The following is a 27,852-nucleotide window of genomic DNA, read 5'->3' as shown; positions in this document are numbered from 1 at the left end:
TATTGCTGCAGCTCCTGTGAAGTCTTCCGGTCAGGCACCCCCATCTGTGTGCCACTTCCTTCTTCCCTGACACAGCAGCATGGAAGGCTTTCAGCCAAATAGCCCCATGAAGGCTGCTCCCCAACGCCACATGGAAGCTGGTTTCTGGGGTTCAGAACTTGGCCACTTCTTGGAGGTCAGTTCCTTTTGCAGAGCTAAACTTCAGCAAGTGAATCCCAGAGTTGGAGCTGGCGCAGAGGAGCGAGCCGCTCTCGAAGGCGGCCAGCGAAGGCAGAGCCCCGGCTCCTTCAAGGTAGACAGTAGCCACACATGCTAGGAGAAGAAAGAAAGAGGCAGTCAGCTGGTGTTCGGGGAGAGAATATCTGCCTTCGTCCTCTCTTGGTGGAGGGTCAAGCCAGCTTTGCTTCACATGCCAAACAAAATGTTTGGGTGGGCTGTGCAAACAGCCACCCCAAAAGTGGAAATTCAACAGGTGAAGCTTGTCACGGCATGGAAATGAGATGCGGTGCTGCAAGGCTGGCCAGTCAGGGAACCCCCCCCCCCCCAAAAAAAATTCACACTAGGAATACTGTGTCCAGTTCTAGTCACCTCACCTGACCTTACAAAGAATATTTTAGAACTGGGGGAGGCACAGAAAAGTGTGCCCAAAAAGACCAAGGGGGTTGAGAGACTCCCCTGTGAGGAAAGCTTGAAGCATTTGCGACTTTTTCATTTCAAGAAAAGGCAAGTAAGGGGAGGGCATTATAAAAGTGTGTAAAGTTGTGCATGGTGAAATTATGCAGGGTTCAGTCATACCCTCCTCTATACCTCGTGCAAATCCTCAAGTTCCTTGTTTGGAACACACACACACCCCTCGGTCTGCACATTAGGGTGTTTTTTGTTATTGTTGGTTCCTTTTTATCAATTTTATTAAGAATTTTCAACATACTATACAACATACTATACAGCAACCTCTGGTTGCAAACGGGATCCGTTCTGGAGGCCCGTTCACAACATGAAAGGCCCGCAACCTGAAGCACCATATCTGCCCAGGTGTGTGGTGCGATTTGGCGCTTGTGCACATGCGCGAAGTGTGATTTAGCGCTACTGAGCATGCGCGAGCGGCAAAACCTGGAAGTAACCTTTTCCGGTACTTCCGGATTGCCGCGGGAGGCAACATGAAAAAACGTAACATGATGTATATACAATAAAAGCCAAACTAATCTAAAGAAGGCAAATAGGAAAGAAGCAAGAATAAGCATCAGAAGAAAATGAAGAAGAAAAAAGGAAATAAAAGAAATACAAGGCCTTCTATCACAATGATATCTTAACCCTTATTCCACACACAGAAAAATGAGCTCTCCCATCTCTCACCTGGCAGCTTCCCCCTCTTCCCTCAGTCTCTCACCCTGTGAGATCCTCTCTACCCTGCCCCTCACAAAGGGGCCTTTGTCTTCTGCCCATCACCTTCCAGTGAGTATTTTCATCCGTCCAAGATAGGAAACATCAAAAATCAAAGAAAATATAGATGGACTTAACAGATAGAGAATGTGAATTACAGATTTCCCCACCCCCACCCCGCCTTTACTACAGGCCTTCACTTCTTTAAGTGAAGTGTCTGTGAAAGAACATGTGTTTGCTTCCTTCAAGCTTTGCTGATCTAGCAAGGCAGCCCTTGCAGCCAATTCTCCCCCAGCAAGAGGAGCTGAGCGCTCTACCTCCAGAGTCCTGGCTCCACACTCTCACTGTGCAGTCATGCGACGAAGTGGCAATGGCCGGGGAGGCCCCGAGGCCCCGAGGGAGGAAGATGCAGGATGCTGTGGTCTGGGAGTGGCCCCAAAACTCTCGCACTCGGCACTTCACCTGCCGCAGGTCCCAGAGCTGGAACGAAGAGCAAGTGGTGAAGCCATACCCCTCCCCAAATCTCATTCCTGTCTCCACCACTGAGCTTTCCCTTGTTGCAAAGCTGGAGTGAAAACACACTTCGGTCTCCAACGTCAATCAGAGGGGCAGTATTTACCTTTAAAAATTAGATGTTTAAGGTGCCCTTTAGGGACATTCCCCTGCGAGGCAGCTTTGAATGAGTAAAACACAATACAACAAAAGGAAAAAGGCATCAGCACATTGCAAAGTATCACCAGGTCAGCAGCAACAACTCCCTTAGAGGAAACTCAGCCTTGCCACCCATTTTGGCCTGGCATTGCCAAGCCATTTTCCCACCGACGGCATCCACCCTGTCTTTTTAGGTTTGGAAGCCAAAGGGAGGGGACTCTCTCCCTCTCTTTTCACTGATGAGGGAAAGTGTTAAAACAAACAATGACCAGGCCATTAGAAGCTAAGCAACAAATTTACCGTATTTTTCGCTCTATAAGACGCACCAGACCAAAAGACGCACCTAGTTTTTGGAGGAGGAAATCAAGAAAAAAAATATTCTGTATCTTAGAAGCCAGAACAGCAAGAGGGATCGCTGTGCAGTGAAAGCAGCAATCCCTCTTGCTGTTCTGGCTTCTGGGATAGCTGCGCAGCCTGCATTCACTCCATAAGACACACACACATTTCTCCTTACTTTTTAGGAGGGAAAAAGTGAGTCTTATAGAGGAAAAAATACGGTATACTCTTTGTGCATCTGGCTTCAACCCTGACACCGGAATCCTCGCCAATGAGCAGGATACCTTTGAGGAAGCAATGGTGGCTACATTGCGGGTTGTTTTGGAAGTTTGCCATATCGAGAGACCCTTTACGGAGCCAGAGAGGGAGGCTCAGTGGGGGACTGGGCTAGGAAGATGCCCCTTTGGGTCCTGTCTCCCCCTCTCCAGTTCTGTGGTTCAAGCTCCCCACCACCACCACTGCTCAGCGCTCCCGCCTCAGCCCACAGCTGGTGGTGACCTCACCGTAGCCTCACAGCCTTCACCGCCAGAGCCACTGCTGCCGCTGACACAGTACCGCCCATCTGAACTGACATCGCAGGACGTCTGGATATGCTGCTTGGCAGGGAAGGCATGGGCCACTCGCAGCTCCCGGCTGTCCCAGATCCTGCCACAAACAAAAGGGGCAGCAATGGGCACGTGAAAGGGCTCAAGGTGGCCGGCTGGCCCAAAGACATTTTGTCCCACCAAAGCGGCCCGAGAGGTCTGGCTAGAGGCCGCCCACTGCCCTACAGTCCTGAGCAGCACCAAAACAGATTAAAATGACTGGGATGAGATTTTATTCTCGTTTTAAATTTATCTTTCTTCCCCAGTATAACCTCTGGCAATAAATGGGAAAAAAAAAAGACTTTTGTACAAGCCAGTGAAAGGTTTGGGGCATGTAACAACAACAACAACAACAACAACAACCACCCTTGCAGCCTATGGAGCAGCTCAGTTTGACTTAGTCAGAATAGATGAGCTTTGTTATTGATACCCCAAAAGTGTTTACAGTAGTTCCCTAATGGGATTTGCTGGTTGGATGCTTGGGGATTTGGATCACACACACACATATGGAAGATTTTGTTAATTACAAACATAAACTATGGCATTTAAAAAATCAAAACAGATTTTAACCGATGGCTACAGGTAAAAAAAGGGACGCGGGTGGTGCTGTGGGTTAAACCACAGAGCCTAGGACTTGCCGATCAGAAGGTCGGCGGTTCGAATCCCCGCGACAGGGTGAGCTCCCGTTCCTCGGTCCCTGCTCCTGCCAACCTAGCAGTTTGAAAGCACGTCAAAGTGCAAGTAGATAAATAGGTACCGCTCTGGTGGGAAGGTAAACGGTGTTTCCATGCGCTGCTCTGGTTCGCCAGAAGCGGCTTAGTCATGCTGGCCACATGACCAGCTGTACGCCGGCTCCCTTGGCCAATAAAGCAAGATGAGCGCCACAACCCCAGAGTCGGTCACGACTGGACCAAATGGTCAGGGGTCCCTTTACCCTTTACCTTACATATAAAAAAAGCTTTTGGATGGGGAGAAGTTCAGCTATAAAGATGTTTTTTATTTGTCTGTATTCCACCGCAGCAAATAAACTGTTTCCATCACTACATCTTGCGGTAGTCCTGGTGCTCAGCTCTGCTACAGAGGAAAGCTTAGCCCCACCAGGTGTACACAGGGAAAGCCCCCCCCCCCCCCCCAGCACAAGTTTTGGCAAGAACTGCAAGGTCTGCTACACCCACCAGCTCCAAGGGATCCTGTGCCGATGAACCCCGCAGCTCAAATTTCAAAATCAAAATTTTCAGAAAGTTGGGTTCAGAGCCAGAAACGCTGGATTTGTGCGCAATTTGGTCTCCACTCCCATGCGCTCACATACCTAATTGTTTTATCCTCTGATGCTTGGACTATATATGGCTCTCCGGGAACCCAGCACAGATGAGTTACCTGTGGGAGAGAACAATTAATGGGCAGCTCATCTAGCCATATCAGAAAGCGGTCCCCCTGCGTGAGAGGCAGGGAAGGGAAAATCTCCCAGGATGGAAGAAGAAAGGGAAGTTCCCAGGTGAGAGCTGAGAGGAATCACCTTTCTCTGTGTGGGACAAGTTAAGATTTACCCGTGAAAGAGGACTTTGTTTTCTTTCTTTCTTTCTTTCTTTCTTTCTTTCTTTCTTTCATCTCGCACTCCCTCCCTCTCTCTCCCTCCTTTGTTTCTGTTTAGATTAGGTTGTTTTTCTTTATTATAATACATTATGAAAATCGCATTAAAAAATAATAACAACAAAATAAAGAATCAAACAGAGAGGTACAGCTTCTTGAACCCAAAACAAAATAATCTCCCCTGGGGGAAAAAGGCAGTCTCATATCAGCGTGTGGAGTGAAGAGTGAAAACCAAGTTCTAAAGCCTACTCCTTCAAGGTTAAATTACGGAAAGAAGAGGATTTTACGAGCATCTATTGTTTTTAAAACAACCTAGTTTGCGGTCTCAACAATATCAGCACAGCTCAGAATGCCCTTAGAATTTCAGAGAAGCCCACATGAAATGGGACCAAGCTTTCATCCAGACCACTTTCTGACAAAAGCCAGTCAGACGTATGTAAGAAAGCCCAAAACAGGGAATAAACATCATAATCTCCAACATGTCTCTGATGAAAATAGGGACACCCTATTCTACATCAGGAAGCTTCTCGGGCGTTTGATCTCGCTGCACACATAGATGTCATATACACATCTACATCAGTCACCTTGAGCCAATTACAACCTTTCCGCCAAACCTATCTCACAGGATTGTTGTAAAGAAATAATGTGTGAGGGAAGGGATTGTGTACAACACCTTCCAAAGATAAATGGAATGAAATAATTTTTTAACTGTAAGCTGCCTTGAGTCCCTGTCAGGGGAAAAAGCAGGAAAGAAGAAGAAGAAGAAGAAGAAGAAGAAGAAGAAGAAGAAGAAGAAGAAGAAGAAGAAGAAGAAGAAGAAGAAACTGTGAGAATGATCAGGAACATACCAAGGAGTAAATCCTTTTGAACTCAGTAGGACCGAGCTCTGAGCAAAAATGATTTGGATTGCAGTATAAGGCTCCCTAGTCTATACCCAGTTACCTGAGAGTAAGTGCCGTTGCATTCCGTGGGCAGACAGTGCAAGGCTCCATTTACAATAAGGAATAAACACTCCACACCTTTCCTTTAAAAAATTGGTGGCTGCTGAAGCATTGCAACTACAGTGGTGCCCCGCAAGACGAATGCCTCGCAAGACGGAAAACCCGCAAGACGAAAGGGTTTTCCGTCTGCAGAGGCGCTTCGCAAGACGAATTTCCCTATGGGCTTGCTTCGCAAGACGAAAAATGACGAAAAATTTTGAATTTTTTTTCGCTCCAAAACCCCTTTTCCTGAATCGCTAAGCTGCTAAAAGCATTTTAGCAGCAAAACCGCTAATCCCCCACCCCTTAAAAAGCCGTTTTTAGCCCTTAAAATGTCAATAGCGCTAATAGCGCTACTCCGTCAATGGGCTTGCTTCGCAAGACGAAAAAACCGCAAGACGAAAAGACCCGCGGAACGGATTCTTTTCGTCTTGCGAGGCACCACTGTAAATAATTTAAAGTGGATTGCTTACATTTCCTTCAAAATTATAAGAAGGGCTTCATATACCAACTTCACTGTTTTCTTCATTTGGTGCAGGTATTTTATTTTCAGTATAAACTATGGTTACCAGATGTCCCCATTTCCCAGGGAAAGTCCCTGGATTTAAATATCTGTCCCCAGACAAAATCCATCCCTGGAATGTGCCCGGATTTCATTTAATGTCCCTGGATTTATATTTTAAATGTTGTAGATTTATTAGTAGGGAATGAATGTTACATGATTGGTTCAACGGCACAAGACACATCATATGGGGACTTCCGGCGAGGCAAAATGGCGGGCGCCATGGCAGCGAGCAGCTCCTGAAGCCAGCCAGAGCCAACTGCGCTACCAGGCTGGCTCCGGGCTGCTGAGACTGCCACTGCCAAGAGGGAACCGGGGCCGCCCGATGCATCAACTGGGGGAACCACTAACACACACACCCCCGTGACCCAAATCGAGCCGGGAACGAGAGCACCCAGCCAACTGCCCCATGGCACTCTGGGGCCAGGAAACCCCCGGAGCCGATGCAGGGAGAAGGAGGAGAGGAGAAGGAAGAGGGAGAGAGAGGAAGGAGAAAAAAGAGGGGAGCCCTGACCTTGCCACGCCGCTGCCACTCAGGAGGAAAGGTAGGAGAGCACTGGGAGGGCTAGCGCTCCAAGAGAGCAGGCCAGGGCCCAGAGGAAGGCCGTGCGACAGAGGAGACCACAGAAAAAATATTACTTCTTAATTTTTTTAAAAAAACAACTTTTTATAGAAATAAATGTGGGTTTTTTAAAAAAAAGAGTGTCCCCAGATTCTTTGAAAAAAATCTGGTAACCTTAGTATAAACCGAACTCCATTTTTGCACACACACAGAGAGAGAGAGAGAGAGAGAGAGAGAGAGAGAGAGAGAGAGAGAGAGAAAGAGAGATGGAAGTTCCACTTAGCTATAAATGGTTAAGGGGTCACTTTAAAACTGGGCGAGGGATTTGTGCCTTTGGCATCTGTAATAAATAGTAGGGCTTCTCCCTTCCAAGGTCTTCTGGCACTTACCAGATTCCTGGAAATGGACGCTCTGTGCAAACAGTCCCCTGTCTCTATGTCCCAGGTGCAGACAGTGTTGTCACGGGAGCCTGTGCAAAGCTGTTGGAAAACTTAACAAGGAAAGAGAGAGTCCGTGAAGAAACCTGTCAGGAATCCAGACACAGACTTCTTACTCCAGCAGGAGTCACCGCCTCACCTGGGCTGACAGCCAAGCCAGTGACCACCAGGTCATGCCCTGAGAAGCCCTGGACTGCCCCAGAGCCCCCCTGGAACCCCCACATCAGCGCCGTCTTGTCGCGGGAAGCACTGAAGAGCCAGTTGGAGGCCGGGAGGCAGGTCACCTGGGGCAGAACAGAAGAGAAGTGGATTCAGACAACCAGCCTTTCCCACACAGGTTGTTCAAGAAACATGGAAGCTGCCTCAGACTGTTCTTCCACCCATCACTGCCTACTCTGACTGGCAATGGCCACCCTCCCAGGTCTCTGGCAGAAAAAGGGAGAGGGCTGCCCCCCCCATGATGATGATGATGATGGATTAATGGGTTATCTTTGTTGCTGTTTTCTTATGCATTTTGTGTTTTGTATATTGTAATTTCTTGTTGTGAACTGCCCTGAGATCTACGGGTATAGGGCTGTATACAAATATAATACAAATATAAATAAAATAAAAATAATTTATTATTTATATGCCGCCCATCTGACTGGGTTGCCCCAGCCATCCTGGGCGGCTTGCAACAGTTATAAAACCACAGTAAAACACATAAAAAACTTCCCTAAACAGGGCTGCTTTCGGATGTCTGCTAAAAGTCAGATACTGTGGTACCTCAGGTTACATACGCTTCAGGTTACAGACTCCACTAACCCAGAAATAGTACCTCGGGTTAAGAACTTTGCTTCAGGATGAGAACAGAAATCGTGCTCCGGCAGCGCGGCAGCAGTGAGAGGCCCCATTAGCTAAAGTGGTGCTACAGGTTAAGAACAGTTTCAGGTTAAGAACAGACCTCTGGAACGAATAAAGTACTTAACCCGAGGTACCACTGTAGTTGTTTACCATTTCTGTGAGAGCCTTTCAACTGGAGACTGAACCTAGTGCCTTCTGCACACAAAGCAGCCACCTTCTCACACCCTCCCAGGTGTCCCTGCCCTTTCTTAAGGTTGCATGTCGCTTAGCGCTTGATGGTACATGATGGGGTCCTGGTCTCTGTTGTCTATGCTTGCAAGGGGACGGACAGAAAGAAAACATTTTTGCAGCCAAAATCTGGCGTTTACCTTAGTAACTTCTCGCTCGTGACCTACGAACCTCCTGACCAGGGTGCCACGACGCCAGTTGTACACAACAACAGTCTGGAGAAAGAGAAAGTAGGGAAAAGCTTTCATGAAATATTTCAGATCCCTGCAGAAAGTACCACCTTTGCAAGGATTCCTGGGAACGGTAGTTTGTTAAGGGCGCTGGGAACAGAAGCTCCACGAAGAGTCTCAAAACAACTCTCGGCACCCTTAACAAGCTACAGACCCCATGGCTGTTAAGGTGGAATAGGTGTGCTTTAAAGGTAATGGGTCTGGATGTGGCATTCCTCTGACGGGAAAACTTTGCGTTAAAATATAGAGTGGGAACGGAGCACAATTTTAAACTGGAAGGGCCTATCAAAACTGAGCTTGTCTGCGACTCCATATATCTCAACCAGCACTAGACAGGGAACTGGTTTTCAGAGGCCTCATTTTTAAATTGAGTTTGCAGCACCATTTGTTTATATGCTCCATTTCTAGCCAACGGACAATAAACCTGTATGCATGTATCATATCTCAGTCGCTCAAGTGCATAGCAGTTGCACCACGATAGCAAATTTCCCCTCAAACAAAAACAGGAAGCGGAGCCTCCAGCATTAACACAAAGCCACCCAAGCAGAATAATAATAATAATAATAATAATAATAATAATAATATGCCACTGCTCATCTGACTCTGGGCGACTCCCAACAAAATATTAAAAACATAATAAAACATCAAACATTAAAAACTTCCTTATACAGGACTGCCTTCAGGTGTCTTCTAAAGGTTATATAGTTACTCATCTCCTTGGCATCTGACAGGAGGGCATTCCACAAGGAGGGTGTCACTACCGAGAAGGCCCTCTGCCTGGCTACCTGTAACCTCACTTCCAGCAGTGAGGGAACCACCAGAAGGCCCTCAGAAATGGACCTCAATGTTGCTCCAGATTCCCAGGGGAAGGCGGACTCTTTGGAGCATCCATGGCATGCTGCCCGCTGAGCTCTGTGCTCCAGCAGCTCCCCTGGACTGCCTTCCCCTAAAGGCAGCCATCTTGAAAGACCACCAGGGGCTGCAACGTGGCCACAGAGGGAGGCAATGTTCTGCCCAGGCTTTTCTTTCGTGAACCTGGCATTAGAAATCAGGGGGGCAACGACACAGGATTGTGGGGAGGAGGTTGGGGGAGAGAGAGGTGGACCCAAGAAGTCCTCACACTCTCTTCCATTTGGGACCAGTGAGGCGCTCCTGCCAGCTGCAGCTAGCTGCTCTCCTGCGAGCTACCTTGTCTTTGCCGCCTGACACGCACAGGTCAGTTGTGAGGGACGCCACTGAAGCCACAGCACCGCAGTGAGCAGGACAGGGCTGCTGAACCACCTTGGCAGGAGGGGGCTCTTCCTCATACCTGTCAGCCCTGCAAAGGAGAAGGCAAACATAAACAGACAGGAATGATATGAGGCACTGAAACCCACCTGGGTTTTCTTAACACTAAAGGTAAAGGGACCCCTGACCATTAGGTCCAGTCATGGCCAATTCTGGGGTTGCGGCGCTCATCTCGCTTTATTGGCCGAGGGAGCCGGCGTACAGCTTCTGGGTCATGTGACCAGCATGACTAAGCCGCTTCTGGTGAACCAGAGCAGCGCACGGAAACGCCGTTTACCTTCCCGCTGGAGCGGTACCTATTTATCTACTTGCACTTTGATGTGCTTTTGAACTGGTAGGTTGGCAGGAGCAGGGACCGAGCAACAGGTGCTCACCACATCGCGGGGATTCGAACCGCTGACCTTCTGATCGGCAAGTCCTAGGCCCTGTGGTTTAACCTACAGCGCCACCCGCGTCCTTAACACTAGATCCCGGTTTATGGCAAAGGAGCCCCCTTGCACCCCATTGCAACAACCACTTTCCACTGTGGCAAAATTTCATAACCAAGGGGCAATGGAGCCAGGAACTGCTCCGTTGTTTTGTGTTCTGTTCAGGTCGTTTCCTTTTTCAGAGCCTGTTCTGGCCAGAAGGGTCCAAAGTTCAAGCCAGGAACTTGGTGGCTATGGAGGGAATGGAATAAAAAATGTCTCAAATTGAATGTCACTGGCCTGCATGAAGGACTCCACGATTTGAAAGCAGAGACACTGAATGTACTTTTGATACTCATGGAAATCTTTTAATAAAAACATTAAAAAGAAAAGGGAGATGGTCTAATGCCACATTTTAAACAAGTGTTATGCCAATTCTTGCAAATAATAAAGGCTATATTTAAAGAAGATAGGGACGGGAAGGGGTAGGATGAGAGAGAGAAAGCAAACCTTAATAAGGGAAATTACAAGGTGGTCAATGAGGAGAAGAGTTATTGAGGGGCTGCAAAGAGAGGGGGACTGGAGAGTCAGAGCTGAGATGCCCTCTTGATGATGATGATAATTTATTTATATCCCGCCCATCTGGCTGGGTTTCCCCAGCCACTCTGGGCGGCTCCCAATTGAATATTAAAAACACAATATAGCATTAAACATTAAAAACTTCCCTAAACAGGGCTGCCTTCAGATGTCTTCTAAAGGTAGGATAGTTGCTCATTTCCTTGACATCTGATGGGAGGGCGTTCCACAGGGCAGGCGCCACTACCAAGAAGGCCCTCTGAGTCTGAATCCTGGCAAAACAGAGGCACTGTGGATGAGCAGGTTCCCGAGCCCAGACAACTAAATCTATTGCCTGCTTTGGATAAGGACCTTCTACTGCTTCTTCTCCGAGATCCATCTCTGTAGCTAGAGGGCCAAGTGACCTCTGCATCAACCAGCTTCAGCTGGCAAGACAGCTATGTCTGTTTCTGGACCGGGATAGCCTGACCACAGTCACCCATGCACTGTTATTCTTCAGGCTGGACTGCTGCAATGTGCTTGGTGTGGGGCTGCCCCTGAGGTTGTCCCAGAAATGCAAAATGCAGAGACTCAACTGCTCACCGGGGCAGAATAATGCCCTGGCACTACGACGGCGGTACTGAAAGAATTGCACTGGCTGCCAATTAAATCACTCGGCTAAGGAGACTTGAAAGATGACCTCACCCCTTGCTACAACCAACCGGTCACTATGCTCGGCTTGCTGCAGATACCACCTCACCAGGTAATCCTTTCTGCGACCCTTTGGAACTCCCTCCCACTACAGTGCATAAATCAGACAGGTGCTGTCTCTCTTGCCTTTTGTGTGACCCCTCTTCCAGCAAGCCTTCTAAGTGGACACTTTAAAAAATCATTGCCTGCATAGGATGCCTTTAATTAAGAAACTCCTGGCTCAGAGCGCCAGAGCTCCTCCAAGCCTCTTTGGGGGCTCAGGAAGGGGAGGGTCCTTCCCACCACCTGCTGCTCCTTTTAGCTGGAGGTGCTGGCAAGGGTTGAACCAGGGACCCTCTGGACGCCCAAGGCAGCTGCGCGAGCTGCGAGCTGCGCCTGGCCAGCCCTCTTCCTCTCTCTGTCATCAGGCAACCTCGCAGGATTGCTGCTAGGAGACAGAAATGCCAGGCTGCCCCGCTGGGAGAGGAGCGAGATGAAAAGCCAGCATCTAAATCCACAAAAGGGAAATGCAATCCCACCAAATCACCACTTTGGTCCCCCCCCCCTGCACCCCTTACCTGCGTTTGGAGGAGTTTCGGCTAATTTTGCTCTGCAGTTTCCCCATGATCTCAAAGGCACTCGCCGGACGAAAGCGCTTAGCCTGGCAGAAGGACAGGGAAGGAATTAAAGGAAAGAACTTAGTGCCTTATGTTTACACACATCTCAGCAGCTTCTGATCAAGCCCCTCTCATCTGCTGGCCACCTTCCCAGCCTCCTCCCGCCTCTTAGCTCCAGAAGTATGCCAGTGCAGATGCCAAACCTGTGACAGCATTGCTCTTATCTTCCATTGTTGCTGTTTGGCGGGGGGGGGAAGGCTACAAACCAGCAGGAAACGCAAGCCGTTGTAAAATTAAAAATAATTAATATAATTATATATAGAAAAGCTATCACATCCATTATAGTTGGCTTAGGGCTGGTCCACCATTCCTGCCTATCCCCTGATGGGTTCAGGACTGTGCTGTTGCCTCGGGGAACACGGCAGAGAAAGTTTAGCCTGCTTAATTTATGAATGTCAGGGCACTGTGAAATGCTCAGGAACAATAATAAAACCATAGTATTATTAGTAGTAGTACTAGTAGGGCTATTCATTAATTAATAGTGCTTCTGTGGCATAAAATCAGTTGCAAAGCCCCGTCTCCAGAGCGCTTCCCTCCCTGGTGAGGAGCTTTGACTGGGATTAGCAGGGAGATGAACCTCAACCCAGGACAACATTGAGACACAGGCAGCGGTTCTTGCATCAAGATAAACGAATTGGTAGGTGATACGCCTGCAGGGGAGAGTGGCAGAGACTCTTCACATGCTCAGAGAGACCCTCGGCCATCGTTCCTGGAGATCCCCCCCCCAAACCACTGGAGCAGGTCCCATTTTCTGAAAAGCAAAGTGCACGTGTACAGTGGAGGGTTTGCTCTAGCGCTGGAGAGAGAGGGTGGCGCTTTGCACATGCTCGGACCCCTCTTGTTATTCTGCCTGCTTCCCCAACCCCTCCCGTCCCAACTCGACTCCGGGGGCTGAGTTCTAGTCTAGCCCATGGCAGTTCAGCACCTGAGCCACACGACCGGCTATTCCTTGGAACTGCTTTGCCGGGTCGAGCCAAGCCGCTTGGTGCCTTTCTGCCCCTCGCCGCCGTCTCTCCGCACCCGTCGAACAGCCAGTTAGCTCCTTAGCAGCAAGCGGATATTGCGCGGGTAGACTGCCCCTGCCCGTGGAGGCTCTGGCCGGATGGAGGCGGAAGGGGCGCTCCCCGGCGCTGCTGCTTGCTGCTGCTGCGGGCGGGGCATCCCCAGGGCAGGGAGGCTCCGACGGCGCGGCCCGCCCACCTGAGCCGCTGCCGCAACAGGTGCCTGGCCCGGCGCGCCCTCCGTCCTTCCTCCCTCTCCGCCATGGCTCAGGCGCCGGGAGCGGGGGAACGCCGCCACCTCGAGGAGACCCCAAGCCCCGGTGAGGGGCACCCCCAAGCTGGAGGCGTCTGCCCGGAGCACGACCTGGACCTGGCTTGGTTCTGTTGCACCGAGAGGCGGCTCGTCTGCGCCCAGTGTCCCGTCCAGGGCGGCTGCCGGGACCACCGGGTGCGCCCGTTGGCCGAGGAGGCAGCCGAGAGGAGGGTGAGCCTCGACGGGGAGGGCGCTGCTGGGGACGGGGCGGCTCTGTTAGGGGTAATGTGGTAAAGCCCTCTCCCTCTCCACACACATCCCCAGTCGAATTTCCCTGCCGGGTATTTGTAGAATTATTAAGAGTGCATCTGAGCATATGCAAAGTGCATTCCCTTTGCACTGCATCACCACCTCCCAAATGTCAGCAAATGGGGACTTTGGGCATGCGGGAAGAGGCCCAAGGACACCATTTCAGAGCTTTAAGCCCCAGTGGAGTTTTGTATTTTAGAGCTGGTGCCAGCCTGGTTTCCGGTTTCCAGTGTAAATGAGCTCCTTCCTGGAACTCCCCAGGCCTGTTTTGGGGTGAGCTGGGCAGGGGATGCACTCTGCACATACTTAGAGGCATAGTTTATTCCCTTTCACACTGAAAGCACCAGCGTATGGAGGGAGGGGGAGATTTCAGCATCCTACTTTTCCCCTACTCATTTTTTTTTTGTTTATTTGTTTCAGAACAAAATAGTGGACGAGTGTGAAAAGCTTCAGCTCCAGAGTGCCACAATTGCCAAATTTGCCACAGAGGTGTTGCCAGAGAAGAAGAAGCGTGTTGTGGTAATAATGTGGTCTGGGGAGAATTTGCAGCTGAATTATTAACCCCCTAGTGCACATAACTTTGGGGTCTCCTGCCCCATCCATAACAGCCTCCCCCAACTTGGAGTTCCCAGATATTCCTGGACTACAGCCTCCATCACCCACAGCCAGCAGTGAGCTAGATCAGGGATGATGTGAGTTGTAGTCCAGCAACATCGGAGGATCCAAGGTTGGCAGAGGCTGCTGTGTGATATCCCCCTCTGGTCCAGGAGCCATTTTTCGCAGGTGCAATCTTGTGGGGCTCCTGTGCCTTTCGCAACTGCTGAAAAGGCAGAAATACACTAGGTCTAGCTTGACCCTGTGCCTGTTGGATTTCCGTCTGCGAACTGCACCTGCTGGATTGCTCCATGTGTTGGGTATTCTGGCAACCTATGACCCTTGTTTGTGAGGTCTGCACTGGCTATCAATCAGTACACGTTGAAGGCTTTGGTGCAAACAGGCCCTATACAGGTCAGGATCAGGATACTTGAAATACAGATGATCTGTGAGAAAGTTCCTCCTTCAAGTTTGTGTGTCCCCCCCCCTCCCCACCAAAAAAAAAAAAACCAGTTACCTGCTGTGCAGTGACTCAGAGCAGCGCTTTCGGTGTAGCTGTCCCATTCTGTGAGACAGCATTCCTGTTGAGATACGACAGCTCTCTGCGCTTTCCAGAAACCATGGGAGATATTTTCGCTCCAACTGGCTTTTCCTGCTGGACGAAACAGTCTCTCTGTCTCAGGTGTTCGTACTGAGTTTGTTTTAAAACCCATTTTCTCCCTCTGTGTGTGTGTGGGGGGGGGTGTACTGTTTTAAATGTCAATGAGTTGCCTTGAAACATAGTCTTGGATATTATTTGAATTATTATTTAACGTGGTGCAGCTGTTAAAGGCTTGAGAGCCCTGCTAGGAAAAAGGTAGCAACCGTCTCAGGCAGATTCAACCTGTCCCTAACCTTGGTTAACAGGTGGGACTTGGAGAGTTGAGGGGGGTCTCTTCTTAGGGAGCCCCCTCCTACCCTGTGACTGTGACTTAGGGGATGAAACCTGCCTCTGGCATGGGGACCAGATGATTCAGGGTATATGTGGGGCAGGAATTTATGTTTGATTTCTGCCAGAGCCTGAAGTCCGAAGAGTTGGCAGCTTTCCACCTTCAAACAGGAATCTGTGGGAGGCTCCTTGTCCCATTTTGGGGGTGGAGGTGTCACCCAGCCAAAGCTGGTTGCTGGGATTCCCTTTGCTGTCCTCGTGGACCTTGCTTGGCGCTTAAGCTCAAGAGCAGATGCAGGAATCCTTAGCAGCAGGGCTGGACCAAGACATTTTATGGCCCCTGAGGCGAACCGCAAAATGACGCCCCCCCCCCACCAGAGAAGAAAGGGGGAGTAAAGTTCTACATCATGAACCATGGAGGAGTGGTTGCTAAAATTACTGGATTTAGCTGAGATGGCGAAGACTACAATTTTTAATCAGAGAAAAGTCCTTGTCAACATTTACTAAAGACTCAAAACGTCTTACAGACTTTTTGCGTGAAAAAGAGCTCATGATATTTGGTTTTGAAGATTGACTATGTAATGTTGGTTTGTAGAAAGTGGATTTGTTGGGTGTAATCTTGGAGTGGATGTGTTGAATATTTTTCATATATAGATGACAGATGAAGATTCGGAAGTTCTCTTTTTTTCTTTTCCCCAGGCCTTTCCCTCCCCTTTCCCTTTTCCCTTTCTCCTTTCTCTGTCTTCCTGTCTGTTTCTCTCTCTCCTTTTCTGGTCTGTGTTTTTATTTAGATTACCGTATTTTTCGCTCTATAAGACGCACCAGACCATAAAACGCACCTAGTTTTTGGAAGAGGAAAACAAGAAGAAGAAAATTCTGAATCCCATAAGCCAGGACAGCAAGCGGGACCGCTGCGCAGCGATCCCACTGGCTGCCCTGGCTTATGGGATAGCCGCGCGCAGCCTCTTCCGGACAAGGGGAGCCTTCATCCCCTGCCCAGGAGAGGCTGCGTGCGGCTAAGGCTCTCCCAAGAGCCGTGCTCCCTTTAAAGAGCACGCGGAGTGTGTGTGCGGCTCTTGGGGGCTTTTCCCCGAGGGGGGAAAACCCCCAAGAGTTGCACAAACGCTCCATGCGACTCTTTAAAGGGAGCGCCGAGCAGAGCCTCCCGCCTGCATTCGCCCCATAAGACGCACACACATTTCCCCTTACTTCTTAGGAGGGGAAAAGTGTATCTTATAGAGCAAAAAATACAGTAGCTTTTTGGTACAAAGATATTTGATATTAATTTTTAAAAATCTGCTGCCCCTGTGGATCTTGCCGCCTGAGGTGGCCGCCCCACCTTGCCTCATGAGTGTGCCGGCCCTTAGCAGTGAACAAAGGCAGGACTCATCTTCTTCTGTATGTTTGAAATGCGTCAGTGAACCACCGGCAGGCTTACGAAAAGGAAATAAGTTCCTGCAGCCCATTGTCTCTGCATAACCACATAGCCTTTGTGGCCTATGACTCCCTTGTGGGAAGTTTCGTTTTCGGGGAGCTCTGCCCTGACGCTCTCCAGCCCATTTTGGTCCACGGGAAAGTCTGTCTGGCTTGACATGCAGACATTTCCCAGGCCCCATCTCCAATGGCACCTCCAGTTTAAAAGTGGGGTGTCAGAAAGCAGGTGGTTGGGAAAGACCCAGTCCAAAGAGAAGACCTGGTACAGCTCAGTCAGTAGAGCATGAGACAGTTAATCTCAAGGTTGGGGGTTCGAGTCCCACATTGGGCCAAAGATTACTACATTGCATGGGGTTGGACTAGATGACCTGCTTGGTGCGTTAAACGTAAAGGGACCCCTGACCATTAGGTCCAGTCGTGACTGACTCTGGGGTTGCGGCACTCATCTCGCTTTATTGGCTGAGGGAGCCGGCGTACAGCTTCCGGGTCATGTGACCAGCATGACTAAGCCGCTTCTGGCAAACCAGAGCAGCGCACGGAAACGCCGTATACCTTCCCACCTATTTATCTACTTGCACTTTGGCGTGCTTTTGAACTGCTAGGTTGGCAGGAGCTGGGACCGAGCAACGGGAGCTCACCCCATCACGGGGATTCGAACCGCCAACCTTCTGATTGGCAAGTCCTAGGCTCTGTGGTTTAACCCACAGCGCCACCCGCATCCCTTGCTTGGTCCCTTACAACGCTACAATTCTATGATTGATGACGATGGGAATTGTAGTGCTGCTCCCCACACGGGGCTTGGGTGGGCTGGTGTCCCAACCTTGTGTCGTGCAGCTTCCCATTTCACCTTGTCCTCCTTTCTCAGACTGTGGCCAGCAGTGCCCGGGAGGTCCTGATCCAGCGCCTGAACGTTGTGAGGACTGTGTGTGAGAGCGAGGAGCAGCGGCTGCTGGATGTGGCCCACTCAGAGGAGGAGCGTGCCCACCAGAACATCCTCACCCAGCAGGTCCACTGGAACGAATCACTACGGAAACTGGACGCCCTCCGGACTTACATGGTGACCATGATCACCGGCACAGATGATGTTGGCCTGGTGGTAAGCATTGGCGATTGGTCCCAAGTGAGGCTCACCTCGCCTCGCAATTTGCATGTGCTTGGTTTATGGGTTTATTTCTCACTTATGGTGAGCTGTGAAATGGACAGAGATATAAATGTTTTCTCCATTCTTTGGCTCGTAGTCGACAGGCATAAGCAACTCGTGAATTTTGGGAAGCTCCAACAAAATGACAATTACACAAGCATGCCCTTAAAAATGCAGTAAAGGTAAAGGTAAAGGTACCCCTGCCCGTACGGGCCAGTCTTGACAGACTCTAGGGTTGTGCGCCCATCTCACTCAAGAGGCCGGGGGCCAGCGCTGTCCGGAGACACTTCCGGGTCACGTGGCCAGCATGACATTGCTGCTCTGGCGAGCCAGAGCCGCACACGGAAACACCGTTTACCTTCCCACTAGTTAGCAGTCCCTATTTATCTACTTGTACCCGGGAGTGCTTTCGAACTGCTAGGTTGGCAAGCGCTGGGACCAAACAACGGGAGCACACCCCGCCGCGGGGATTCGAACCGCTGACCTTTCGATCGGCAAGCCCTAGGCGCTGAGGCTTTTACCCACAGCGCCACCCGCGTCCCAAAAATGCAGTATCAAAGCAGAAATAAATTTTAAAGCCTGTTTCTTTATTTTAAAGATTGTGTTGAATTATAAAAGGTGAAAGAGCTTAACAAATTCATACCTCCATAAATAAATTTTTCCCCAGAGACGATTTCAACAGCAATAGAATTGAACCTTGGATGCCCATCAAAAAGTTCTTTCCCGCTTTTTTGTTTATTTGGTTTATGTCGTAAATAAAATGATTGAAAAAACAACCTCAAAGCAGTTTACAAAAAGATAAAGCATGAAAATCGAGGGGGGAGGGGAGACCAAAATAGTTTCTGACAGTGATTTCAGGCTATGGGAGTAGGATGAAACTGCAGGGTGACACACACACGTACCCTGGGTCGGTTGTATGATTTCCCCTTCAGTTGGCTACACTTAGCCCACCTACCATATCCACATGAACCAAGGTTGGCTGTGAACTGCTTTTAAAATCTGGTTCTAGACCTTGGTTAAGAGCAAGCCCTGCTTCACCTTATCCATGGTTAGCACGGCATGATGGCCAACCATAGCTACGGCCAGTGGTGGCTGATGCCTGACAGAAATGGAAGGGCAGAAAGCAGGGAGCCACACAGTGGGCGGAGCCAGAGCTAGAAGGAGGAGGAGCCAGCTTGCTCTAGTTTTGCCCCCTCCTCTCCATCCTTCTGTTCCCTGCTGAGGTCCAAAGAATCAGCACAAAGGCAGAGAAGGGAGCTGGTAGGCAGGGGCCCCTGACACCCACTGCTAGACTGGATGGGAGAAAGAAGACAGGCAGGCAGGGGCTGGCGGACAGGCTGAGGTTGGCAGGGCAGCCCCCCAGTCTGGCTATGGGAAAAGTGGGTGGGGTGGGTGGAAGAAGTGAAGTCATCTGTGGTTAAGGAAAGGGCAATCATAATCCGTCTCTGGCTTCCTGCCTGCTTATATTGAAACTCGTCTTGAGATTGTGGTCAAATTGCAAGAGCTAAAAATAAAACAAAAATGTCATCATGTTGGGCTTTTCTTAAAAAATTAAAAAGCTGCCATGCTTCAGGTTTTTTTAAAAAAACATTTTTATTGAGTTTTACATCATTTTTAACATAATCACAACTAACAATATAATCACAAAATAAAATTATTTTGTGATTTATTTTGTGCCATGCTTCAATTTATAGGAAGCTACTTTGTACAGTCAAACCTCGGCTCCCAAACGCCTCCGTTTGGAACGTTTCGACTCCCAAATGCCAAAAACTCAGAAGTAAACGCTTCACTTTTTGAACGTTTTTTGGAAGCCGAACGTCCGACACGGCTTCCACTTGAGTGCAGGAAGCTCCTGCAACCAATCAGCCTTGGTTCTCAAACATTTCAGAAGCCGAACAGGCTTCCAGAATAGATTATGTTCGACAACCGAGGTTTGACTGTACCAGGCCAGGCTTTGTGTCTGTTGAACCCGGTCAGGTGGGCTCTGTCTGGTAGCCCTTCTCTAGGGTCTCTCAGACCAAGGAGGGTCTTTCCCCTGCCCACCCTCAACTTGAGCCCCCCCCCCTTTTTCACTGCAGGGATCCTGGAGCTGAGCCAGGGCCCCTTTCCACTCTTTCTCTGGGGTCCCCATCCATGGCGTCAAATGGACCTCCATCTATTTAGCAGTGGTAATTTTCTGTTTTCATAGAGGTCTTTTTAGTAACTTTCTCTCTCTCTCTCTGTGTCTAGCAGGCAGAGGAGGAAATCTTTGAGAGGTGAGTGAACACATCTTTGATTCCTACTTCTACCTCCCCCCATCTCAAAAAAAGCAATAAGTAGGAGCATAGGAACATGGCAACAGGCCTGAGGAGCCTGACCAAAGGGGCTTCATCCAGTCTCAACAAAATATTAAAATCACAATAAAACGTCAACCATTAAAAACTTCCCTGTACAGGAGTACCTTCAGATGCCTTCTAAAATTCGTATAGTTATTTATCTTATTGACATCTGACGGGAAGGCATTCTGCTGGGCAGCCACCACTACCGAGAAGGCCCTTTGCCTGGTTTCCTGTAACTGGCCTTTTATTTCTACTCTCTGCTTCTTGTTCCTTAACTAACTGCCGACATGTAAGAGCTGTCCTCCTGTTTCAGGACAGCTGTTTGCTCAGGCACCTCTGGTGGTTTTGATACCGCTGTCTAGATTCCCACCAACACTCTGAAATAACTCTAAAGGGGAGTCAGACAGGACTTACTTGTGCAGAAGCCATGCTGATTTACCTTCAGCAAGACCTGTTCTTCCCTATGTTTCCTAATGTTGCTGCTGGTAATGCTTCCAGAACTGGTATCAACTGGCCTGCACTTTTTTGGGATCTCTTTAAAAGAAATGTTTTATATTGTTAGGCTCAACAGCAGTTTCACACTCTGAGTTGTTTAAGAACTCTTCAGATGGAATCTGTCTAGATTGAATGATTTATTTGTTTTTAATTTGTCTAGGATGTCCTCTCTTGCATCTCCTTGCCTTTCTGCTCTCTCAATATCCTCCTCTGTCAGCCCTTTAATTCCCTTCCTACCCAGTAGGTCAACCGCCTCCCTAGTGGCCTTTCTGCTTCTGATGTGTTTTTCTAAAATGCTGTAAATGTATTTTGTGCTATTAAAAGCATTTTCCTCATTGCCTCCTTCCAGTGTGTGTGTGTGCAAGTTTGTGTTTCTTTCTGTTCTACTCCTTTGGGCAAGCTTTTGTCCACAGGCCTGGTGGGAAAGCTATTGTTTCCCTCCTTTCTGTTCTTATTTTTATCATGTGTTTTGTGTTTTTTATATTGTAATTATATGTTGTGAACTGCCCTGAGGTCTACGGGTAGAAGGCAGTCTACAAATTTAATGAATAAAATAAAAATAAATACAGTGGTACCTCGGGTTAAGTACTTAATTCGTTCCGAAGGCCCGTTCTTAGCCTGAAACTGTTCTTAACCTGAAGCACCACTTTAGCTAATGGGGCCTCCTGCTGCTGCCGCGCCGCCAGAGCACAATTTCTGTTCTCATCCTGAAGCAAAGTTCTTAACCCGAGGTACCATTTATGGGTTAGTGGAGTCTGTAACCTGAAGCGTATGTAACCCAAGGTACCACTGTACCCTAAAGAGCTAAGGATACTGATATATATTGTACGTAACATTGTATTTTACTGGGAATGAATTGAAAAGCGGTACGTTAAAACTGACCCCAGTTGCTTCTGTTGTGTTGGTTTAGGACAGAGGAAGCTGAAGGAATCCTGAAGCCCCAGGAGTCAGAAAAGCTGGACTTTAACCCATGGTGCCTCCAGAGTCCATTAGTGAGCCGGCTATGGGCCTTAGCTGTTCTCTGTCGGGCCTCAGGTCAGTGTCTTTCCCTTGTGGGGTGGGGGTCGTTATCCAGGCCACCTCCACCTGCCTTCCAGGTTTGCTTTTGCTGCCTTTCAGTTGGCTACATTCCCAACACCTTTCTGCCGAGTTTGTGGTGACCAGTTTCTTTCTCCACCCAGAACAGATGAAGTCCACGTGGATGAGAAAACAGTCAGCCCCCTCTTGCAGCTTTCGGAGGACAAGAGAACGCTGACCTTCAGCCCCAAGAAAAACAGCAGGCCCGACCCCGGTGGCCCGGCACGGTTTGACCACTGGCCCAACGCCTTGGCCGAGGAGTCGTTCTGTTCGGGGGTCCATGCCTGGAGAGTCCGGGTGGCCAAAAGTGGTGCTTACAAGCTGGGCATCTCCTATGGCTCCCTGGAGCGCAAGGGGGCTGGGCCTGAAGCCCGCCTGGGTTGCAACGCTTCCTCCTGGGTTTTCTCCCGCTACGGCAGCGAGTTCCAGTTTTCCCACAACGGCCGACACCAGGCAGTGGAGATGCTCAAGTGCCCGGCTGAGATTGGAGTCTTGGTGGACTTGGATGCTGGAGAGGTGCTGTTTTTTGACCCGGATTCTTGCGCCATTCTGCACATGCACCACGAAGCCTTTGCCGGCCCCATCTACCCAGCCTTGGCCGTGGCAGATCAGAGCCTCTCTCTGATGTGAGGAGAGCCAACACTGCAAGGTTGCAGTCATCTTCACCAAGGTTGTTATTTCCTAAAGCTGAGCGGGGCTGGATCACCTTATATTCCAGCAAGATGAGCCCTGTGGTTCTGGCAGGACGATGCCAACTTGTGCCAGGAAGCGAGAGGGCTTTGCTCTGGGGCAACCCACGGGCTGTCTCTGGCTCTGCGTTCAGAGCAGATGGGAGCTGCAGTTTGCAGCTAAGTATCTTACCAGAGGAGGCCATGACGGAGTCAGTGACAGGGGCTGAAAGGCTTGGCTTGGGAGGGACATTCCACCTGCTCCAAGATGGCCATTCTCAGTCTTATTTAGCCTTAGCACTGTGCCACCACGAGTCCAGTCAGAAAAGACAATTGTACTGTACTAGTCCCTGAGGGGAAAGGGACAGAGCCGGCAATTAAAAAAAAAAATCTGACTAGGAAAAGAGGATTCTGCAACCTGTGCAAATTACATAATGGATGGAGCATGTTGCTGCTTTTTGTCATCACCGAATGTTATAATTATGAATGTAAAGCTACTGTTTAAATACTAGAATTGTGAATTTAAAGCTGCATAATTTAAAGCTACTGTTTTGCACATTCCCTCCCACCCCATTTTTGCTGGGAACCTCAGTCCAGTTTGCTAAGAATCTCATTCAGTCTTCCTCAAACCGACACCAGCACGTTCGGTGATTTTAGCAAGCCTGTTCTCTTCCCACATACTTTCTAGCATACCTTTGTGACCATGAGGGGTAGAAACTTGTTTTTTTTTTTTAAAAGGAAGCTGAACCATGCAGAATGTTGCATAGCATTCTTGTTTTTCTGTCAGACTGTGGCAAACACACAGCACGGGGCAATAAAATGGGAGATCCTAGAATACTGTAATAGAAGGGTAGAATTTGAAAGGGACCCAACGGTCATCTAGTCCAACCCCCAGCAATGCAAGAATCACAACTAATCACATCCATCAATCTTTCTCTACTGCATCACATAACAGAAATAGGCTGCCTTTTAAAAAGCAGCCAGGCCTCCAGGTTCACATTTCATTGGTTCCCAAGGCTATATAACAGGGGCACAAGGATATGCATTCTAAGAGCATTTTTATTTATTTTTAAAAGGCACATACAAACAAAAGTATATAAACAACCAAATACTTTAGGTATTTAAAATATCCCTATGTTTTATTATCTGTTTGTTATGAAATTGTGCTAAATAATTTAAGCTCAAGTTTTTAAACTTGGGAGAGGTCCTTTTTTGGGTCACAAACTGACTCAAAAGTAATTACATGCATAAATAACTCGTGGGTGTCAGGGGGCAGGCCCATTATCTTTCTCCCCGATCCTGCTACCTCCTTTATTTTTATTTTAAAAATTAAATTAGATTATTAATTTAATTATTACTATTTTTAATGTAGAAGAACATAAAATGTTTCCTCTCTCTCTCACCTTCCACCTGCCAACTGAAGTGATACAGTCTAGGAGGGACACCAGGTGTGATTTAGCTGAACCCTGACAAAACTCCCCTTCTTAGCCCTTCTCTATAAGGGACGGGAGGTGTGTCAGTAATGGTAGGATGTGGACGTTGGGCACTTCTGCATCCTTCTCGAGAGGCTGGCAACCTGATTTATACAGAAAACTGTGCATCCCTGCCTCCCTCGCTGCCTTGTAGTCATTCACGTAGTCGTCCCCCACGTGGGCTGCCAGCTGAGGAGACACCCCTGCGATGCGGAGCGCCTCCAGGAAAATCCGCTTGTCCGGCTTGGCAAACCCCACTTCTTCCGAGGTCAGGACAAAGTCGAAGTGCTGGCGGAGGCCGCAGCGGGTGAGCACTTCCTGCAGCCTCTGGTCAAAGTTGGAGATGACTGCCATGGGGACCCCCATCCTCTGGCATTGTTGCAGAGTGTCCCTGGCACCCGGGAGCAACTCCCAGTTGTGGGCACTGCTGTAATCCCGGTAGAGTTTCTCCGCAATGGGCCGGACGGCCTCCTTGCCGTGGACACCAGAGAGCCGGAACGTCTCCATGACAACATCCATCCACCACTGCTTGGAGCTGAGGCCTCTGCCTGAGCCATAGTTGGGGAAATGCAGGCTTTGGGCCCTGTAGGCTTGGCGGAAAGACTGGGTGAGGGCTTCGGCCTGTACCTGGACGCCACAGGCCCGGGCCTCAGCAGAGTAGCTCTCGCCCACGGGGACACGGAGGCGAAGGAGGGTGTCCTTCACGTCCCACGTCAAGAGCCGAAGCTTCAGCATGGTGTCAGCACTAGCCTAGAAAGAGAGGGGAACGAGAGAGGGGAACTAGGCGTCAACACATCTTATCACGGGCAAAATCTTGACTGGCACAGTTTGGTTCATGGCCCCCCAACGCAAGCAAGGTCTCGAAGGGAAAATCCAACAGCCTCCAGCCAGCATGACTTTGTAAGCTCTGTCCTGGCAGGTCTGCAAACTGGTTTCTGTCTCCAAGCTCTGACAGAGGAGGCCCTTTCTCTGGCAGGAAAATCTTGTCATCTGCCAATCCGGCTGCCCTGCAAAGGGGACTTTCACTTGGAGGGGTGGACTTGCTGCTCGGACGTCCAAGGCCAGAGAATGAAAATGAGAGCGGCCACCTTTGACCAGCGTGCTTTCAGGAGGCAGAATTAGTAACAGGTTAATGACTAATCCTGGACGGCCGCAGCGGCTGAAGGAGGGAGACTTTTGAGTGCTTTCAACTGTTTTCATTCTGCTTTTCTGCAAAGGCTTCCAACATGGCCCACGCTTAAAAAAGAAATAAATCACCAACTGATGAAACACTTAATGAAGTTACAAAACCTTGAAACAATGAAAGCAGAGAGGGCAGGAACATAACTTTGGCTACGTACTCTGATCAGACCTTTACGAGGAGCATCCGAAAGACACGCTTCAAGAAATGGGCAGGCAGGGTGAGGTGGGGAGTGGGAGAGACCCACCTAAAATTCAGCATGTTCTCAGCCTGGGAATTTGCTTTTGGTGCCAGAATCAAGCTCACAAGCCTTTCAGACAAAAATGCAGTCCTAGATATGGCCAGCAGCTGGACGGGGTGGGGGAAGGATACTTGATATTTGCAAGGTTAAAAAAATGAGTTCAGGTGTGTGTCCAGAAACCCACAATTGCAGATCCGCTGCCAAACAAAACTCTAGCAGCAGATCCCTTTTTCTTTTCTGCAGCCCATTTCCCCTGCTTTAAGAGACTCCCACACACAACCTGTGTCGTGCCCCCCCCCCCTCCGGCCTGGTGCCTGACTGCCCCTCTTCCTGCTTGTGAGGCAGCAGGAGTAGAAAAAGGCAGCCGAACCAGTTGGGCAGGAAGGTGAGAGGCACATGGGGCACAGCAGAGGTGGAACTGGGTGTGGGCATGGCTTGGCTGGCCTTCCGACAGGAACTCAAAGGGTGGTGTTGCACAAGGAACCACCCAGGCCAGCTCCCCTCTGGGCACTGCCACGATCCCTTTCAGGTTGTGCCCTTCCTGTGGCGGGGGTGGGTGCAGGATAAGAAGTCATTGGCCACCCTGGCTGGGGGCAAGTGGGCAGTTGGTCTTGTGCTTGCCACCCTTCACTGGAGACCTCAAAGCAGAAGGCACTGGCTGGGGTCATTTAGCTCTCTCTTGGAGTGGATAATTCTCTCCACCCTTATCTAGGATTAAAGGGCATTATCTGGAATGCTTGTTATATTCTGCTTCAGAGCCCCAAGAGGCTCTCAAAGCGGCTTACAAAGCTTCTCAGCACCTCACCCATCCATCCATCTGGATGGGCAGGTGAGTTAGTGGCTAGGCAAGAGGGGCATTCCTGCTCTTACCTCTCCTGGGTATCACACCAGGAAACAACCTCCCTTGGAGGGGATGGGGTGGGCAGGTGGGGGGAGGATGAGGGAGGCACTGCTGGGGTGGGGAGAGGAGGGGGATGCTGACAGGATCCCCTTCCTGGCAGTGGGTACCAGGGAGTGGGACTGGGAATCGCCTGCGCTCCCTGCTGCCCGTTGTGCCACCTGCCTGGTGTTTGCTGTGGGGAAGTCTGAGTGCAGTGGTGAGTTGGTAGGTGAGCAAGACCCACGCCCAGGTGGGAGGTGTGTTGCCTGCTCCAAACAGGGTTGCACTCCTCCCTCCAAAGGCACAGGTGCGTAGCCTGGGGGGGTGTTCCTGGGTCCACCCTTTGCCACTAGAGGCCCAGGTGGCTAGGAGCGCCTTTGGGCCAGCTGTGGTTGACAAGGCAGCTGCAGCTGTTCCTGGACCAGGAAGGAGACCTTGGCCTATGTCATGCCATCCTGGCACTCTGGAGAAGATTAATGCAATGAGCTCTGTGTGTGTGGACTGGGGGGGGGGGGGCGCTTCCCTCAAACTTAACCCAGAAGGTGCAGCTGGTGAACACTGCAGCATCTGGGTGCAGCCCGGGGCACCATGTAACTTCTCTGTCAGGCAAGCTGCACTGGGCTGCCCTTAGCATTTAGAGCCCTAAACAACTTGGGACCCAGTTACCCCCCCCCCAAAATATATCCGAGAGTAACATCACTCCTCAAGAGGCCATTGCTAAGAGGGAGCATTTGGGACTCTGCCAGTTGCTGGGAACCACAGCCTTGCTCTTGTGCTGAGGTCCTGCTTGCTCGTTTCCCATCTGGTTGGCCTCTGTGAAAGTAGGGTACAGGACTAAATGGGCCATCGGCCTGATCCAGCAATATCCTCTGTTGTCCTTATGGGGTGCGATGCACCAGAGACCAGCCTCTTCTCGAGGTTTTATCTGCAACCAAACGAGAACCGAGTGTTTTGGAGATCGGAGACATTAAAAACAGTCTTCTCCAAAACTGTGATCCAGCTAGTTTTCAAAATAATAACTACAGTTGTCCTCATTGTCTTTGGTTTTACAGAGCTTGTAAATTTTTGGATTTTATATTTCATCTTATTTTACTGCACGCTACTTTGGATATTTATTTCCAGGCTTTGAAGCTGCTTTGCAATTAAAAAAAAAAACAGAGAGGGGAGGGGCCATGGCCCAACGTAGCCCTAACTGCTCCCCGCAGCCAACTTCCTTGCACGGGGCTCTGGTTGCGCGTGTTGGTGGCCGGAGACGAGCTCCTGGAGTCGTGCAGAGCTCAGGCTGGGCGGTGGGGGGGGGGGGGGGCGGGAGGAATGGAAGACAGCGGCCACCTTACCTCTTCTCCGTAGCTTCACCTCGACTGAGTGCGCAAGCGCAACTCAGGGGGAATGCGCGTGCTCAGTAAATGCCTACGCCCTCACTTAGCCCGCTTTCTGGGCGCTGCACTGATTGCAGCAGCAGCAGCAGCAGCAGAACAGGCGGTGAGGGTCTTTTGCAGCAGCACCCCCCATCTCCGCTTTGTGAATGAAGACTTGGCTCCTGAAAAGTGCTTTTGAACGATCAGCCTGAGGCTGGAGCAGCCAGAAATTCAACAGGTGCAGCTCCTCCCCAACACACACTTTGGAGTGCCTTATGTCACCCAGCTGCCAAAACCATATTTCATTTTATTTAAAAAGTTCAGTTTCCAGAGAAAGTAAACAAAGTAAATTGAATACTTATTTAATGCCCAGAACATGTCAAGTAATTGAGACTGTGGGTTCCTCTGAGGAAGCGCAGAGTTGCATTTCCCCTCTTCTGCAGGATACAGTGCCTGTGCAGCAGCAGAGGATGGCAAGTGTGGCAGGAAGATTCAAGAACAATC

At 49.7% G+C, this 27,852-nt stretch overlaps 3 protein-coding genes across 5 annotated transcripts; 1 reads left to right on the top strand and 2 right to left on the bottom strand.

The window, feature by feature from the left end:
- WDR31 (WD repeat domain 31) lies at positions 1-16,143 on the bottom strand. Of its 2 annotated transcripts, none has more exons than XM_083412263.1 (10): positions 14,674-16,143; positions 11,901-11,983; positions 9,572-9,701; positions 8,294-8,368; positions 7,222-7,366; positions 7,035-7,135; positions 4,261-4,328; positions 2,871-3,012; positions 1,698-1,860; positions 1-312 (listed from the first exon to the last, which is right to left on the bottom strand). In XM_083412263.1, the coding sequence occupies exons 2-10, from the start codon at positions 11,945-11,947 to the stop codon at positions 152-154; spliced, it is 1,032 nt and encodes a 343-aa protein (XP_083268389.1). In that variant the 5' UTR covers positions 11,948-11,983; positions 14,674-16,143; the 3' UTR covers positions 1-151. The 2 variants fall into 2 exon arrangements, with proteins under 2 accessions (XP_083268389.1, XP_083268388.1); XM_083412262.1 differs by lacking the exon at positions 14,674-16,143 and adding an exon at positions 12,925-13,132.
- BSPRY (B-box and SPRY domain containing) lies at positions 13,154-22,759 on the top strand. Of its 2 annotated transcripts, none has more exons than XM_083412198.1 (6): positions 13,154-13,484; positions 13,983-14,081; positions 17,384-17,614; positions 19,889-19,914; positions 21,383-21,507; positions 21,659-22,759. In XM_083412198.1, exons 1-6 carry the CDS (start codon positions 13,263-13,265, stop codon positions 22,177-22,179), a joined length of 1,224 nt encoding a protein of 407 aa, XP_083268324.1. In that variant the 5' UTR covers positions 13,154-13,262; the 3' UTR covers positions 22,180-22,759. The 2 variants fall into 2 exon arrangements, with proteins under 2 accessions (XP_083268324.1, XP_083268325.1); XM_083412199.1 differs by having other exon boundaries at positions 13,185-13,484; positions 19,892-19,914.
- Positions 22,760-23,258: 499 nt separating this feature from the next.
- Positions 23,259-25,096, bottom strand: HDHD3 (haloacid dehalogenase like hydrolase domain containing 3). The gene has a single exon (XM_083412322.1). The coding sequence runs from the start codon at positions 24,422-24,424 to the stop codon at positions 23,702-23,704; it is 723 nt and encodes a 240-aa protein (XP_083268448.1). The 5' UTR covers positions 24,425-25,096; the 3' UTR covers positions 23,259-23,701.
- Positions 25,097-27,852: the final 2,756 nt, after the last annotated feature.

This window comes from Podarcis tiliguerta (genome assembly GCF_965153285.1).
Source record: "Podarcis tiliguerta genome assembly, chromosome: 14".
NCBI lineage: Eukaryota > Metazoa > Chordata > Lepidosauria > Squamata > Lacertidae > Podarcis > Podarcis tiliguerta.
Note: the sequence above shows the minus strand (reverse complement) of the source record. Positions and strands in the feature narration are given on the sequence as shown.